At 51.1% G+C, this 18,655-nt stretch overlaps 1 protein-coding gene across 1 annotated transcript in view; it reads left to right on the plus strand.

Annotated features, from left to right (window-relative positions):
• ppm1e (protein phosphatase, Mg2+/Mn2+ dependent, 1E) overlaps positions 1-18,655 on the plus strand; it is a 54,617-nt gene that overhangs the window by 23,981 nt on the left and 11,981 nt on the right. The window contains exon 2 of the mRNA XM_064352349.1: positions 17,253-17,374. Coding sequence (XP_064208419.1) covers positions 17,253-17,374 — 122 coding nt within the window. The remainder of the gene's footprint in view (positions 1-17,252; positions 17,375-18,655) is intronic.

An 18,655-nucleotide genomic window follows, 5' to 3' on the forward strand; every position in this document is an offset into this window, starting at 1 on the left:
CTCATGCATGTTGTTAGTGCTCAATGAACCAACAGTTGCATCCGTCACCATTGATTTACTGTGTGGCTTCCCCAACGTGACTGCCTTACATTCATTGCACCACTAAGTGGCGTAAAGACTCAAATGAGGGGACGCAACAAAATAGTCGCAGCCCCTGACCAGAACCTGAGTTTTTTTTCCCTCTTCTGCTGGGATGTGGTAATAGGCACTGTAATAGGTGTGCAAGATTGTAAATTATCCTGTTAATATCATTACTTTGCTGTAAACCTGACATTCACATTTTAGCTTTGAAATTATCACTCTGAAGATGCACTGAACATTAGAGGGCTGGTTGATGAGACAAACAGAATTTATGAGTTTGTATTACTTGACTTGGAATGTTCTGGTCGGAAAGTAATCTCTCGGTTGGTCTATGTCCACACCTTTGTCTGAGCGTCTGCATGTGTTTCTATTGTAACGACAGAAGCAGTTTGAACATTGGAGTTGCTGTGGAAACAACCTTGGCATGTACCATATGACTGCTTCTCAGCAGACAGAAAGCACACGATGAGAAAATGAAAAACGACGTCGTTCCAGTACCTGAACCGTGCTATAGCCTGCCATAGAAAGCAAGTGGTGTCTGAAGGCTTCCATGCTGTTGGAATTCCTACGGAGTTCTCAAAAAACTTTCCGACATGTTATTTGTGAAGGGTCTCTTTCGCCACAGCGCTGCTGCGGAATCACGAAAACGGATAACAGAAATGTCACCGCGCCAAGCTGTCACATCACCGCTAAAAGCTAATATCAGGCGGCTTTCAAGGACATCTTGAAAGGAAGAGGAACAGGCACAGTCACAGGCAATTTCTGGAGTTGTTGCCAATCTCGGAATGGTCCGCCGTTGTTAAAGCGCAGCGTTCTGCTCGCAGCGTTCTACTAGCGGCGTTCCGCTGAAAGCATCGTGCTAGCAGCGTCATGCTAGGAGCATTCTGCTAACGGCGTTCTGCTAGGAGCATTCTGCTAACAGCGTTCTGCTAGGAGCATTCTGCTAACAGCGTTCTGCTGGCATTTTTGTGCTAGCAGCGTTCTGGTAGCTGTGTTCTGGTAGCTGTGTTCTGCTAGCAGCATTCTGCTAACGGCGTTCTGCTAGCAGCACAGCGGATTCTGCAGGGGGGGCCTGGGGATCCAGGATGAGTGCTGAGTGCCATATGATGTAATGCGGTGCCGCTGAACTCTCCCGCTCTCACTCATTTATATTTCCAGAGGGCAGTTTGATCTCCTGGCCCTTTAAGCCAGTGCAGCCACAGCAGCCTTGTCCCTGAAGCCAGAATGACCTCACAGGCCCTGCTGCTTCAGAGAGCTCACTGGATGCCGCACACAGACACAGACACACACATACGCACATATGCATACACATACGCATACACACGCACTCACACAGATACACACACACGTACATATATACACACACACACACGCTCACACTCACGCACACCACACACCACACACACACACACAAACACCTACACGCACATGCACACACACACACGCTCACACTCACGCTCACTCACATACACACACACACACACACACACACATGCATACATACATACATATGCACACATTCATACACACTCACACACACATGAATACATACACCCTTACACGCACGTATGTGTAGTGTGTCACTGCATGCGTGTGTGTGTGTGTGTGTGTGTGTGTGTGGTGTGCGTGTGTGTGTATGTGTGTGTGTGGGTGTGTGTGCGTGTGTTTATGTTTGTGTGTGTGTGTGTGTGGTTTTTTTGGTGCACTTTAGAGTTTTTCAGCTTTTTCAGGTTGCAGTGGCTGCCAGAAGCTGAATTCAAAACAAAGTAAGAAGCTTATAGTGCCCTGCGCTAGATTACGTAAGAGCTGGCTGTCTGTAAAAGCCAAACTTTATAGCTGAGAATACTGATTTCATTTAAAGGCCTCCTTGGGCTGTGCTTTCATGAAACTATTCATAGTTTTCCATGCAGTAACGTATTAGCAAGCATGCCCAGTCGGAGTCTGAAGTTCATTCGGTGAAAAAATTTGTTTTGTGTTTTGGGTTCACGGATGGGGGAGAGGGTCATGTGATGAACCGAGGGAGGTGACAGGAAGTGGCACTAAGAATGGGACATGCACAGGTGTTTGTTGGCAGTGATCTCCGCACACGGGTACCCTTGCTCTACGAAAATTTACAGACAACGTTTGTTGGAATCGGATGTTTCCGTTTAGGTTATGGAAACCTCGGCTTTGCATGGATGTCAAATGCAAAGTCTGACCTACAGTATATGAACACAAACAACCTGCCAGTATGTAGACTGAGGGCACAGGGAAACTGCGCTGCACATTTTCTAACAAGTGGGCTTCATACGAAATGCTTATGGTTCCTGAACGCTGTAGCTGGCACTAACTATAAGCACACTTTGACTTTTGTTTGTTGCGTTCCCTAAATAATATGAGGTAAATTAAATGTTTATTTCTTACTTAAGAAGAAAGTACGTGGTACATTGTCTGCGTATGACGTGTTCCGTGTGTTTTATGGCTACACTTCAGACATTGCTTAAGTTTCAGTGTATGCTAAACAAATTCCCCGAAAACAGCAAATGAGGTATTTTTGCTGTTGGCTGTTGACTGGGGGTATGTTGTGTTCCGCCCACTCCTTTTCCTCAACTTCTGAATGGAGAGAGGAGGTCCTAGTGGGCTGTGCTCTGCCTGAATGTCATGGCAACCCATATAACCGTCCTCCTCAGTGTAAATGGGTCAGCGACCAACCAGACGCCCTTGCTTGGCACAGTTAATCACACACCTGGCATCTCTCTCCCATGACATCCCTTTCTTCTAACTCCGCCTTCCACTGCTCATATGGGGTTCATGCCACACTCACACACACACACACACACACACACACGCACTCACACACGCTCACACACACACACACACGCACGCACACTCACACACACACACACACACACACACACCACACACACACACACACACACACACGCATGCACACTCACACACACACACACACACACACACACACAAACACACACACACACTCATTGTGGACCTCTCCCTAAATCCTGTTGTTGATAACTGGAAGGGGGAGAGGAAGGCTTATGACTGATGTAAAAAATGGTCAGTGCACATCCTGCTCACACCCCACAGTCACATCTTGGGGCTGAACATTCCAATAGCAGCTCCGTGCTTTCACATCATCTGCACTCTAAATTGTCTTCTGAGGTGTGCTCAATAAATCCAAGGATAACTTGACATGGCCTCTGCCCCTTACAGCAATACAGCTTCAGCAGTTTCTTCTTCAGTCAGGTTTTCATTCTTTGTTTTGCTTTTTGATACTCAGCGATGATTCAAGTGCGTTAACCTGCCACCGTAAAGCTGGTGTTTTTTTTTTTTGTTTTTTGTTTTTCTCATTGTGACATCATCCATCCCTCACTGGTAGAGTTGAGTGAGGAATGAGGAACTCCCCACAAGTGTGAACCCACAGGTGTGAGTGCACCCAGACAGAGAGTCTACACGTTCACAAGCTGCACTAAGGCTACAGAAGTGAGGTTAGCTGGTGGGCTGGAGCTACTTACAAAAGAACACTGCAATCATGACTGGAGTACCATGACTTTACCTTGAGCCTGAATATTTCTCAAATCGAAAATAGGCGGGCGCCTATGATGCTGCTGAAGAGGCTTACAGAATGGAATTGGTCTCTTGCCACTTGAACGCAGGAGCTATTTCTCAGTGTTTGTTCTGTGTGATGTGTGTACGTTGAGAGTGTCTATTACCAGGAACTACAGTTTTTTTTTAAAACCTTTGTTCAGGACCATTGTGATTTTATGCACTTTTGCAGAGTATGTGCATAACAGGTACATGCAGGAGATGAAGTGTTTTGGTTTGAAATGAACCTGGCAGAAGGCTGTGTAGTTAAACAGGCTATACAGTGCCCTGATGTGCAATTATTAGGAGAAATTGTATGATGACAGATAGAGATGCTTTTCTGATTTTGCTGATTCTATAATTTACTAACCTGTCATTATTAGTTAATGGAGGCTACAGATACTGTAAACTACAGACAGCTGGATATTAAAAACACTAAAACCATTTCCATACCACGTCTATATATACCCATTTATTTCCCTTATGTAAGACCGCAGTCAGCTGATAATTTGCACTACTGGAAGTTCCTTTTTTGCCTGTATAAGTATATATATCCCTGCATGCCTTGTGGCTTGTTGTATGCTTTTATTTATTTTGAGACATACAAGCTGCTCGTTATTAACTTATGCTACAATAATTAAAAGCAAAGCAAAAGTTTCATATCTCACAATCCACTGCAGAGGGTTTAAAAATATGGGCTTTGTTGTTAATTGACTGTTTAATTAAAAACAAAACAAAAAAAGATTAATATTGCTGGAATGCATCGCAGAGGGTTTAAAAATATGGACTTTGTTGTTAATTGACTGTTTAATTAAAAACAAAGAAAAAAAAAGTTTCATATCGCAGAATGCATTGCAGAGGGTTTAAGAAGATGGGCTTTGTTGTTAATAAAAGCACGTTAGTTTGGCTGTGGCCCCTGATTGGGCGGTGAGATTCTGTCGGAGGTTCTGGTTGGCGGAGAGAGTGAAGGCAGATTACATGTTACATGTCTCCTGCGTGGTGCGCCCAGCGTGGCTGTTCCAGAGGCCTCCGAAGGCGCCCTGCTCTGTTCGTGTTTTTCCACCTGTTCCCGTGGGCGAGAAGCAGCACCTCGATCCTGCATCAACATTCAGATGAAAAGGGCTCAGCTCCTCCCCCCACACCCCCCCACACACCCCCCCACCCCCACCCCAATCCACTCTCACCAAACGCTACTGCGACACACAGATCAAAGGCGGCTGTGTGAGAGCCTGTTGCGGCCGTTGTTCAACCTTATTCAAACAAATCGTGTCCTTTCTCTTCGTGTGAGTGCCGCGCTTTACAAAGGAAAGAGATACTCGTCCTCTGATTTTACGTACGTTTCATGGCTTTTTAAAAAAAAAAATTTTTAAATACTGTCAGGGCTCCGCTGAAGGTTTTATCCGCGGACAGCGGCGGTTCCAGCTTTCGCCCGCTGCCAGATCGCGATAAACGGCCGCCAGCGGCCCGGAGAGCGGTGCGCTCCCTCTGATCTGCGGCGCTCTGGGAGGGGAAGCCGAGGCGGGTAAAAATAGCTCCTCGCTTGGAAGAGTAATTAGTTCTGGTGCCGGCTGACTTACGCGCGGCCGCGGTCGAGACGCGCGCCGGCGGATGATGTCGCCGCCCCCGCCTCCGCCCCCCCGCCTCCCTCCCCGCGTGCGTGGGCTCACCCTCCCGCGCCACGTCAAGAGGCGACGGAGGTTTTCCGGGGGTTGGCGGCGACGGGGGGGGCCCGTGGAGCCGCGCGATTGGTGCAGGGGCGGCGTGCGCGCCCCCCGCCGGGGGGTCGTCGGGGGCGTCGAAGACGAAGACGAGGCTGCCGTTTCCCCCGCCTCTCAGGATTCCCCTGCGGTCAGACCGATGCGGTTAGCCGCACCGGCGCGTTCCGGTCTCAAGGTCGCGCTGAAGGTCGTGTTCGTTCCTTAGCCTTGGAGGTGACATGAGAGGGCTGTTTAATCAGCCAAAGGAGCCAGTGCAGCCAGGCTGCCAGTCTCAGAGGAGAGGAGGGGGCAGAGGGACCCCTACAGCTGCACCCAAAATCAGTGCTTCACAGAATTGTGCTCCCCTGAGCCCCCCTCAGCCAGGTCCACCCACGGCCGGCTGTCCCAGCCCAGGACCGTTCCGGGGAGAGTCAAAATCTTTCATCATTGCCACTGGCGATTATCACATTTGATGGTCAATCACGACTTTTAGGTTATACTAGAGTGATGGACTATTTGCCATTGTCGCTATCATCGTTGTGCCCATTGCTGCGACTTAAATTGCATTGACCCCATCACCTGCTCAGTTGTCATGACAATATTATTATAGAGTAATTTCTTATAATTATCTTCAGCAAAGTGTTAAGTCAATAAACTATGATAAACTTAAAATAAATAAAATGGAAGACAGAACATTTGTTGAGCGTTTGATAAACTATGTTTCCGTACCTGTATGCTGCCAACCAGGCAGACTGCAAAGATGCCATTAATGACTCCACTTCGGCGATGCGTTCTTATTGGTTACGTGTACGTTTTATGAGCGACAATGCTCAATATCAAAGTCGAGCTATGATGGAATGTTGGTGACGATTTGGAGATACCCATCAGCCAATCAGACGTGACTGCAAACTGGCCTTGAGCCGAATCTCTCAGACCTCCCCACGCACAGATGCACAGGAAGGCACCAGATCTGGAGGATCTCCAAATTCAGCTTCCTCTTTTTTTTGGGAACCCTCAATGGCACACGGAGAACTCCCAGCCCGGACATGTCAGCCTCTCCAACACGCGCAACAGCGGAGGGAGGGAGTGTGAGGGAGGAAGGAGGGAGAGATGGACAGGGAGGAGGAGGGGAGGAGGAGGGGAGGGAGGGGGGGGCAGCTGGCTGAGACACAAAAGAGCCGTTTTTTTTTTTTTTTGCTCACAGAGGACTCGTTTCCTCTCCGGCGTTTCCATTCTGGCTCGCGCACGTTGACGTTTCTCTGCGGCTGTGGCTGAAAGCTCCCATTCAGCAGCCCGACTGTGCGGCAGTCGGAGCTGCTTTGCAAATTGAAAGGCAACGACGAGTCACCGTTGTCCTTGGAAGGCAGGTAGCGTTCTTTCTTTTATGCTGGTCGACTGAGGGGGGGGGGGGTGGAAATCAGTCAGTTATTTTGTGAACAATTCAAACGTGACTGGCCCCTCAAAGGAAGTGTGTTTGAGTGTGGAAGCTCGGCTGCGGCTCCCTCAGCGTGTACTGTGGAGTGTTTCTGAGAGAAAGAAACACAGTTTGTGGCCTCTGCGGGCTTCTGCGGATAAGGTCCATCGGTGCCTTAGAGCAGAAGGAGCCGAATGTTGGCCAGGCGCCGTAAACATGCGCAAGAGTTCTCTTTGAAAAGACGTCCCTGGACAGTCTGTGGCCTGCAGGTTTGAGCACTGCTTTTTTTAGAATCAGCTTTTATCCTCCATTTTTATTTTTCTCCCAGTTTTGGGATGATGCCCAATTTTATTCTCTGCCCATCGTTGCAACCAACTCGTCCTCTGCTGGTTTTTGAGGAGAGCGCTCGCGATCATGTGTGTATCTTCCGAATGGCTAGCCGCTCCTCTTTCCCTTGCTAGTTAGTTAGTAGCGTTGGCCAAGCTCAGTCACTGCTCATCGCTAGCAGTAGCTGATCAGTTCATTATCAACAGTTGCCCCCCATCGCTGTGATGCAAATCCATTGGAAGTAATTCCATTAAGTGCGGAACGCTCCTGAGCTGGAGTCGCTTGTCCCGGCTGTGGACCGAGCCGGCGGAATGCTATTAAGACGGAGTAAGGTATCGCAGGGAGAAAGGTCAGAGGTCGTGTTTGTCCTCCGCCAGCTTGAGTAGCGCTGTGCGATCTGTGGGTTTAGCATGCCGCGGCTACGGCTGCGTCTTACGCGCGCGCGGTTTCTTAGCCCTGGAATGGCCGCCGTGCACCCGATGCTGTTCAACAGGAGAGACAGGACACGGTGTGCCTTTCCTGTAAAGTGGATCTGTGGGAAAAAAAACCTCTCACTCGTCAATCAAGCCTTAGAAACTGTGCCAAACGTCCGAAACAAAAGCTCTCCTCCGCTGAGTGTCTTTCCAAGGTTGCTATTTGCAGCCTTCTGCAGAACACTTCAGCCACCTCTTAAGGCCTAGGACATTCTGTTGTGAAAGAAGGAAGTGATGAAGTGTGTATGGACGGAGCTCGGCCCTGTGTGTGCCCGTAGGCCGTGCCTGACTCAGGGTCCCACTCGCGCGGTGAGACGGGCACTTCACCGCCCCCCTGCCCTGCCGCCCAATCAGGAGCCCAGGACGGCTGCCTGTGGGATCGGGCCGGAGGGTGGTGCAGAGTGGCCACAGCTGCTGAGGATGTGCCGGCTGTGTAGAGCTCAGTATATTTAGCCCTCTCTCTCTCTCTCTCTCTCTCTCTCTCTCTCTCTCTGTCTCTCTCTCTCTCTCTCTCCCTCTCTCTCTCTCTCTCTCTCTCTCTCCCAGTGGAGAGCACTACAGTGCTTTCAGCACAGCTGCCTGATGTTCCCGTCCCCTCCCCCCCGCCCCCTGGCCCCCCGCTATCCCGCCCCCTAGCCTTCCTCTTCCCTAAACTGATTCTGGATCAGCGTCCCTGCTCTGAGATGTCTCCTCCAGCGTCTGTACAGTACTGTGAGTGAGGCCTGTGTGTTTATGTGTGTGCGTGTGTTTATGTGTGTGTGTGCAGTCGTGTGTGTGTCTGTGTGCCTGTATGACTAGTTTCACCTGGGTCCTGTGTGACCCAGGAGGCCTCACTCCCAGAGGGCTGACGCTGTGCAGTGGTTGTGAGGTCTCTTCCTCTCTCTCCGGGGGTGAGGTTAAGCAGCCCTGGGCCCTCTCTGCGCATTCCAGCACAAGCACACCTGACCGGCCCCTGGGGAACGCGGGGCCTCCCCGCAGAGCTGACTCAGTCAGCCTCCCGCCGGACGCGCGCCTCGCGTTCCTGAGCCTCGCGCCCCGGGCCGGGATTCCCAGCATGCTCAGGGAGGGAGAGCGTCGGGACTTCGCTGCACCGCGTTCCCTCGCCGTCGCTGTTTCCAGCGAAGAGCCCGAGGCTCGCAACATGGCGCCTCCGGTGTCTCGGAGCTCGTGGGTTCGGTTAGTCAGACGCGTTCCCGCGAGCCTTGTGATGCGTTGGCCCACAGCCGCGGAGAAGCCCGTCCAGCCGCGCACAAGACAGGGCAGGAGGGATGAACGCGCTCCGTTGTAAGTCCTTGCTGTAAACAAATGACGGCTTCGCCCACCTCCTTGCACGATAAGTCTACCATAGATCTAGTGCCATGCCGTGCCATAGGTCTGGGAATCTAGTGCGTGGGACTGAGTGCTTGTGTTGAGTGGGTTCTGTTATTTGGATATATTTGGACGTGACCTTGGGGACTGCTTCAGCTGGTATACGCTGACGTCCTCTCTCTCTCTCTGCCGGGTCATTGATTTGAAGCCGCAGAAAGTCCTGCTAGAATGTTCTGGAAACGCCCCCCGCCCGCAGGCTGTCCTTCCACAGACCGCCCTACTCCAAACGTGTGGCTTTCCGCTCGCTTCCTGTAAACACCAAGCTTAATGGCGCTGCTGCTGTGACCTCAGCACACAGGTGACCCCCCACACACCGCTGGAATTGATATTGATTATTTATTCCTGTGACCTGTTCCTGTCATTCTCTAGCAATCTCTGACTGGCTGGTCTAAATGAGCTGAAGTTCATCAACAACAGCCAATGAACAAGCACTCACCTTGGTGATGCGTGACAGCGGTTGAGGTGAACAGGGGGAGGGGCTTATTCGGCTGCCATTGAGTTTTTAGTCATGTTCTGTCAGAACCTTGTTCCTCTCAGCGCTTTGGGGCTTTGGAGTTCCTAACTGGACCAGAGGGAAGGCTGCCCCCTACTAGCCCACCAACCCCACTTTCTGCACCAACCTGAATTTCTCAGGTTTCCCATCCAAAACCGAGCCAAACTCCAGTTAGCTTCAGTAACCAATCAGGAGGCGAATTTCCGCTTCCTGCCGTTCTATTTGTATTTCTCTTTTCGCTCGACACTGAGGGCGTAGGACGACAGGTGGGTTCTGGTTCAGTGGGAGAGGGGAGCGTGTGCGTTCGGTGGCGGGTGACGCGTTTAAGCCGTCTTACTTGGCTCCCGCCAAGTTTTTTTTTTTTTTTTTTTTTTCCGAGGCAATGCAAAGTTTTTTTTTAATCCCCCGTGACGTAAATTCGGAATGACTAAGTGAGGGAGAACACTGCAAGCAGGGTCCGGCGTGAGATGTGGGAGTTAGGACGGTGACGGGTTGAGAAAAAGACTATTTTGAAAAAGGGGAACCAATCGGCACCCGCGGCCCACTGGAGGGAGGTTAGGGTCAGGGAGGCAGGGGAAACGCAGTCCGTTCGGCACTCCGCTTGCGATGGCTGCCGCCGGTGGATGAGAGGGACTGATGGCTTTTCTGTGCACATTAATCCAGCATCCTGCTATTAATAACGCCTGACTCATCCAGCAAGGAGATTACCTGCATTCCTGACAGCCGAGTGCCTGAGGCTGCTGCACTGTCTCTGTGCATCACCTGGGCAGGTACCCTCACATACAAACACATACACACACATACAAACACATACACACACACATATGCACACTCACATACAAACACATACTCACATACAAACACATACACACACATACACACTCACATACAAACACATACACACACATACAAACACATACACACACACACACACACACACACACACACACACATATGCACACTCACATACAAACACATACTCACATACAAACACATACACACACATACACACTCACATACAAACACATACACATATGCACACACACATGCATGCAGGTACACACACGTACACACTTACAAATACACATACACACACAGGGATATGCACATACACAACACACACATAGAAACATACACACACACAGGTATACTCACACACACACGCAGACGCAAATGTACAAACGCACACGGGCACACTGCACATTAGAATACCCGTACATCCATGCACACACACATACCCATTCGCTCAAACATGTACAACTACAGGACGCATTTGCTCGCCTCAGAAAAAGCGATGTCTGGAGGCTCGTGCTGTTGTTTGTTTCGGCTCATTTTTATTGCATTTATGGAAATCTGCTGTTATGGAAACCCGGGGCTGGCGCTGACAGATGACGAGAACACCTAATGAGAGAAATGGTCTGGGGGAGAAGAACAGTGCAGCCCTCTCAGACAGGAAGCATGGCGACCTGAGTGTTCCTTACCTGAGCGCTCCTTACCTGAGTGTTCTTTACCTGAGCGCTCCTTACCTGAGTGTTCCTTACCTGAGCGCTCCTTACCTGAGTGTTCCTTACCTGAGTGTTCCTTACCTGAGCGCTCCTTACCCGAGTGTTCCTTACCTGAGTGTTCCTTACCCGAGCGCGCCTTACCTGAGTGTTCCTTACCCGAGCGCGCCTTACCTGAGTGTTCCTTACCTGAGCGCTCCTTACCTGAGTGTTCCTTACCTGAGCGCTCTGCTCAAGAGCAAGGTCTCAAAGTTCTGCTCAAGAATACGGTCTCAAAGTTTACTGTGTGAGCAGAGTGACGCGTCTGTGTGTGCGTATGCATGTGTGTTTGTGTGTGTGTGTGTGTGTTTGTATGTGTGTGTGTTTTTGTGTGCGTGTGTGTGTGCATGTGTGTGTGTGTGTGTTTTTATGTTTGTGTGTGTGTGTGTTTGTATGTGTCTGTGCATGTGTGTGCGCGTGTGTATGTTTGTGTGTGTATGCGTGTGCGTGTGCGTGTGCGTGTGCGTGTGTGTGTATGTGCAGTAAGGGTAAATCTCTGGCCCGGGGCTCATATTGAATTGTGTGGGATCTCCGGCTGGCAAGGACAGCTGAAAGTTACTGCAGGAGCGGGGCCCCCTGAGACGCTGTGTGTGACGCAGCCAGGCTCTGATTGGCTACTGCTGGAGACCTACTGTGACATCACAGCTGCCTGAGCAGGGTCTCAGAGGCAGAGATGCTGACACACAAATAGAGAGGCGCACACACACACACCCACTCACACGCACACACCCACACACACACGCACGCACGCATACACACACACACATACTCACACACGCGCACACACAAAGAAATGCACAGCCTAGAGGTAGAAAGCACACACTCATAGCTGCAGACGCGCGAACACAGGCACTGACTCACAGGTGCTCACGTGTCAGAGCAGAGCCTTTGAATTCCCACACAGTTACCCATGGTTACGCAAACCCACACATGCACAGGTGTTCAACCATCAGACACACACACACACACACACACACACACATAGTTTTCCTCTCTTAGGAATCTTAACATCCCTTTTATTTGGAAAACACCCTACATGAGTGTTTTTTTTAGAAATAATCCACACACAAAAAAAATCCCTTCAAATTATCTTCATCATTAACAAAAAAACAGGAAATGACATATACGAGGCTCTTTATGCAACGGCGCTATGACAGGGTCGCGGAACGTTAGCCGCGGCGGCGCTAGCGGGTACGCGGGAACGCGGCGCCTCGCCGTCGTGCGCGAGCTGAACGCGGCGCTTCGCGGTGGGAAACCGTGCCGACGGAGCTCGGGCCGAGCGTGACATCAGCGCGCATCACTACCCCAAACCCCAAACCTGCGGGGCTCAGCACAAGCCGTAGATCTGCATCCCCTGACCACGGCCGGGACTCTTATTTTCACTCTGTCTCAGCGCTGCCTGGGCTGGACCAAGCCGCAGCCCCTGACGTCGCTAACGACGTCAAACAGAATCTCCCCGACCCGAATCCTTCCAGCTCGGCAGCGCCAGGCTCCCCGAAAACGTGACGAATCTTTGCCGCAGAGCGCGGCGGCGTTTGCCGATTGGCTGGACAATTAATACGGTTTCTCGCGGGGGGACGCTGACTTTATATTTAGACGGCCGTGAGCTGTGAGGGGTAAAATATCTTTATTCTACCGAATTGCTGAATAAGAGCTCACAGCTTAAATGTGCTTTTTTGGCAGGAGGTGTGCAAGCAGAAATAGGCTGCTTAAGTCACTATTTTAGTCGTTAAAAAAGACACCCCTCCCCTCCCCCCCCGAAAAAAGGAATCCTTCTTCGTCACTGCAGCGTGCGATGCGCGTCCTCATTGTCATTTTACTTAAATAGAAACCGCAAGATTGAGATACTTTAAAAAAAAAAATAAAAAGAATTAAAAAAAAGACTGCATCTCTGCTAATCCTCATTCCTTCGCAGTGCTAACGTAAGCTCCTCTGACTCCTCTGTGTCGCACAACCGAGGGAGCTCTGCGATTGGCTGGGAGCGGGTGTGCCGAAAGCCCTCGGCCAATGAGGTTTCCCCCACCCTCCCCTCAGTGTCCCCCGCTGAAGGCAGTGACGCTGTGTGAGATAGCGAGCAGGAGCCGCGGATTTCTATGAATGGAAACGCGGAGGAGGATGCTCTCATCACAGTGGCCGCTGGCATGTCAGTTGGGGACTCTCTCTCCTTCTTCCCCCGTTTGTCTCTCCTCTCTCTCTCTCTCTCTCTCTCTTCCTCTCTCTCTCACTGACGCACCCCAGCCCTCCCTCGCTCTCTGCGGGAAGCTGGGGACAGCTCCCTTGCTGTCAAACAGCCCTGATGGATCGTACTGTGCGTCTCCCCCGCCCCCCTCCGGAGTCTTCACTCCACTGGAACCCCCCCCCCCACACACACACACACACACACCCTGTTCGTACACGGCTACACTCGTTCATTCACATTAGAAACACAAGGAAGATGTGCTGTTTATGAGATAGAGGCCATTGCAGTCCGATTTTTACAGCGTCACACCCATCGGGCATCGCAGATAGTTTGGTTGAAGGTAAATGACCTTGAACAGCATGAGGATGACCTCTAACACTTTGTGGCCACAGGTTCCACTCTGTCCTCGCACGACTGCTGTGATTTAACAGCCATGGTATATCAGAGCTTTCTTGCCATTCCTTGTGGACAAAAATCGCTGTATATTTTTATTAGTTACTATTTCTGAATTTTCGGTACCTGCTACTTAGTTTATTGTTCGCAGGCGTCAAACCTCTGTGAAAATTACCTTTTCAAAAGGCACTTTGACTTGGGAGGGGCTGGGGGCACTGTGGGGGGAAATCCTGTCTCCATGGCAACTCCAGCACAGGTATTTGTGTGTTTAACTGGGATTAGACATCTTCATTAGAACACAATCGTATTTTAAAACTTACACACAATCGTATTTTCAGTCTTTTAACAGTGCATGTGTGTTTGTCTGTATGTGTGTGTGTGTGTTTGCCTGTGTTTGTGTGTATGTGTGTGTGTGCGTGTGTGTGTGCGTATACGTTTGTGTCTGTGTGTGTGTGATCTGTGTGTGTGCGTGTGAGATTGGAGGGTATGAATGGAGAGGGGTAGGTTGTATCTGCAGAGCAGTGCTGTTCCTGGGCAGCGTGTTTAAAATGGCTGTGGGTCCCTCAGGGAGCCCCCGTCTCTCCCGCCTCAGCGTGACGCTTCCCCTCAGCCTGGCGGCTCACTCGCTGCTTTCAGACAACGTAACCGTAACGTTCCCACAACCTCGGGGCAACGTTGCGTGAGAACATTATGCCTCATGTGAACGATGCGATCTTTACCGGGGTGGGCAACGGATTACTTAATACCCTCAGTCCCCAAGGTCGTCCAACACGGACCATTATATTCAGTTTGAATACACGAGTAAACACTGCTGAATAAGTCTGCAGTAATGCAGGCTGAATTAGCATTCTCCATTAGGCCCAATGGCAGGGGCCTCATTCATCAGCCGCTGGAGCCAGTAAGCCTGGAGCACAGTGGTTCGAGGGGCGGAGCTTCGACCGCCCGTCATTTAGAGTGAGCCGTCATCGGGCTGCCCTTGTGAGAGATGTCTCCCCCCCTCCTCCCCCCCCCCCCCCCCCCCCCTCCACTGCTTGCTCCTCAGTCCCCTCAGAAGGGTGGCGGAGCCGGGCGGCGATCTGCTCCAGTTCTCGTCTCCAAGCCCTGCGCTTCGCCCCGGAGGGGCCGCGTCCCACCCGCGACGCCCCGTCGTCAGGGCCCGTGCACGCGCGCACGCGCGTCGCCATAACTACGGCGCCTGCTGTCAGAGCCAGCCCGCACGGGCAGCGCGTCAGCTGTCAGCGCGAGGCGCCGCGCGTTTCCATGGTTATGCCGCCGGGACTAATTGCCATGGTGCTTCACCCTCGTGACCACCTCTCCCGCCCACCATCACGCCCCCCCCCCCAAAAAAAATCCCCCACTCTGACACTTAAGGAACCAAATGTCCTATCAGCACAAGACTCCTGGAAGAAAGAGTGGTGTACTGGCATTTGTACAATTATGTTGTCTAAATCGACACATAAAATAAATTTTTTTTTCCTAATATAGCAATTATGGTCAGCTGCATGGACCCATGATGGGGTTTACCCCTGATCGAGGCACTTGCTTCAGTTATTGCCGAAATACATTCATAGGTGAAAAAAATGTAATCTATTCAAATGACTACATAAATAACATGCGAGGTATGAATGTACGTGTAATAATGCAAACACATTGAACCAGTCAGCAGTGGCAAAGGCAGAATTACGCATTCAGTGGCTCTTCTGAAGTGGGAAGTGTTTGGCGAGGCAGACGGCATTCTGGGACAGAATTCTGCGGCTGTTCCGCGACTGTCACCTAATGGAGGGACGCCAATAAAGCTTGGTCATTCAAATTTGGAACGGGACGGACTAGAGCAGCTCTGATTTGTTCCTGCTAGGGGCGGAAGGCCAAACGGGCCCTCTGAGTCAGGAGGTGAGAGCGCTCATTAATGGGAGCAGCGCTGGAGATTAGCCACTTCAGCAGAGCACACGCTGTTGCGCTGGGAAGGGGAAAAAAAAGGTCGTCTTGCCATTTCTGAGATGAGAGATTCCTGATTTTATTTGAGTGCCACAGGTTGCATAGATTTCAGTGTCACACGGGCGTAGGTACTTTCCTGTTCGCTCATTTATTTGCACTTGGAATTACACCTGAAGTGGATTCTGCTAACTTCAGTTCAGGCATGAGATCGTACAAACCAACGCAACCTGTTGGTTTAGAGAAGTAGAAGATATACACTTGGTACATCGAACAATATATAAACTGGTTCAATGTACCAAGTCTATGTCTTCTACATGAACAACATGGACCACTTTGTGCTGCATATACGCACTACAGCTTGCCACTGGTTCCAGCGCAGTCTCCATGTCACAGCCAAAATAACACATTGTGTGATGCCATTCCTCCACTGGCACTCCAGCATTGTCGCACCACGCAGTTAACAAATCCGGCGAACAAAAGCCCGCGATCGCTATTACGGGCGCTAAGTGCGCGAGCACCGGCGCTACGTGCTGAAATAGCTGCCGGTCCTCATTATCAGCCCGTGGTTGAGTGCTCTTCAGCGACCGGGCTTAGCGCGTTAGCGCGGCACCAGCCGAAGCAGGCTCCTGTCCACAGAGTAGATCTGGGTACACGGAAGGCGGGGGGGGCGGCCAGCGGATTGGCCGGTTCGGCTAACGCACCGGTGGAACGTGCGGAACGTTCCGACGCGACCGCTTTCGTGCTTCTCGCCCGTTCGCGGCCGAAGCTGTTGGTGCTCGGACGCCGGCGGAACGGTGCCGCGGACGGAGCCGAGGTAACGGCCGTGCGACGGGGGGGAGGCTGGTGATTGCGAGGCTTGCTCCTCTCGTTCTTTCCTTTGATTGGAGTGCGATGAGTCATAGCCTGTGTGGCAGTTATAAGGGGGGAGAGAAAAATTTTATCCTGCGGTGCTGGCCACTTCAGTGTTTGAAAAGATGCCAGGAGAGGGGGTGTACAGAAAATAAGAACCTGGGAGAGGGGTTGGTTGGGCATACCAAACATATGCAAATGAGCCCCATAAGGAGGGAGGTGGAGGGTACAGGGCTTTCCTGGGGCTTATTTTCATATATCTGGAGACTTCTCCCAGAAAACAAATTTTAACTAATTTCAGACCCACAGTTGATTATCGTTTGAACTGAACAAACCCCTTTAGGGGCTGCCTGGCTTTTTTATGCATTTCATTCCTGCCCTGGTCCAGCTTGGCCAGCACAGTCACCCGTGCTATCAGGGCTGCTCTCTAACGGGCCAGGGGCTGGGCCCTCAGCACTGGGCCTGTCCTCTCCGGTTCGGGGGCTCACTCTGAGTCACTGTCAGGAGCCCTGGGGTACGTCAGCAGCCATAACGTCTCTGACAGGCTGTGAGTGATGGAGCCGTCCGGCCATCATGTGTGAGCTGTGACTGACCGTGCTGAGGAGGCGTACGTTAAACCCCTTTTCTGTCTCTCTCTCTCTCTCCCCCTGTCTCTCACTCCCCCCTCTTTCTCTCTCTCCCTCCCTCTATCTCTCTCTCCCTCTCTCTCCTCTCTCTCTCTCTCTCTCCCCCTCTCCTCCCTCTCTCTCCTTTCCTCTCCTCTCTCTCTCTCCCTCTCCCTCTCTCTCTCACTCACCCCTCTTTCTCTCTCTCCCTCCCTCTATCTCTCTCTCCCCCCTCTCTCTTCCTCTCTCTCTCTTCTCTCCTCCTCCCCCTCCCCTCTCTCTCTCTCCCTCCTCTCTCTCTCTGTCCCACAGTAACTGCCCCTTCTCCCTGGCGGCTGGCCTGGCCCGCGCCACTGCCGATGACATCCTGCAGGGCGACCTGTCCGTCTATCACCTCAACAAGACGGTGGAGGAAGGCACCGACCCTTTCCCCCGTGAGTAGGCTCCGCACACGCCCGTTTCAACACCTTAAAAAGTGAATTTATTTAGAGAAAATATCCATCCAATATCTATACCCGCTTATCCTGGGTCGCGGGGGGTGCTGTAGAAAAAATATATACATACATAATTTTCATTCATGTTATACATATTTTTATTCATAAATGTATTTATAAATAAATGGTGCACAGATAAAGATGAATGAGCAATTAATCCTGTACAGTATGTGGCAATGCCGTGTAAGTAGGGCATCATGTTTGTCTTTTTGAGGTATTTGATTCTGAAATCAGGTCACTTGCTGACCTAGCTGTAGACTGGCCTTGCGAAAGCAGCGTATCAGACGATTTAAAATGAAACGACAAAGGAACGTATCAGAGCTGCATGATGCATCTAATTGTGGTTTTGTAAAGCGTAATAAGAATTATCGGTCCCGTGCAATTTATCTGCGATCTTTCATCTTTTTATTCTGTAATCATACCGGATGCAGTACTAAACAACCAAATGTCAGAGGCCTTGCAGGTTTCGTGTGATTGCAAAAAAACATCACATAATCTCGTGACCTTGAAGCTGTATGACCTTGCTGCTGATTGGCTGCCTTATCAAGACCCAATAGATATCAGTGATCACGTTTTCTCCCGGAATAATTTCACATGGCCTCTGATGTGGGGTCGTTTGCTGCCACATCAGGTCTGATTAAAGGATAAATAACAAAAGACTGCTGATGTGCTGCATGGTAGCAATTATTCTTATTACGCGTTTTAAAAACCGCCATGAAATATATCGTGCAGTCCTGGAACATATGAGGAGACGCAACAGAAAAAAAGCGCTAATACTCGGTTAGGAAACCTGCAGACTCGCACAAAGTTTGGTTTTCCCAGAATGCCGTGCGGAATCACCGCCTGCCGCAGGCCTGCCCGCTCACTTCCTGCGAGAGCCCTCGCGGTGGAGCTGCCTCGGTTCGCCGAGCAAATGGAACACGCTCCGCGCCACACCGCTCCATAGAGGAAGCGCCGGGAATTCTGGGATAGCGATAGGACTCTCCGCGCCCTCGCGGCGGCGAAAAGGAGGAATGATTTTAATGGCGGGAGAGTGAGGTGGCGGGCAGGATGGCGCCAGGCTGCTGAGCTGGGCAGGGAGGGAGAGAGGGAGGGAGGGGGGAGGAGAGGGAGGGAGGGAGGGAGAGAGGGAGGGAGGGAGAGAGAGAGAGGGAGAGATGGGGGGAGGCAGCCGCCGGGGCGCGGGGTGGAGGCTCTACTCAGGGTGCGCGGTGACGGTCC

Source organism: Anguilla rostrata, chromosome 9 (genome assembly GCF_018555375.3).
Source record: "Anguilla rostrata isolate EN2019 chromosome 9, ASM1855537v3, whole genome shotgun sequence".
Lineage (NCBI taxonomy): Eukaryota > Metazoa > Chordata > Actinopteri > Anguilliformes > Anguillidae > Anguilla > Anguilla rostrata.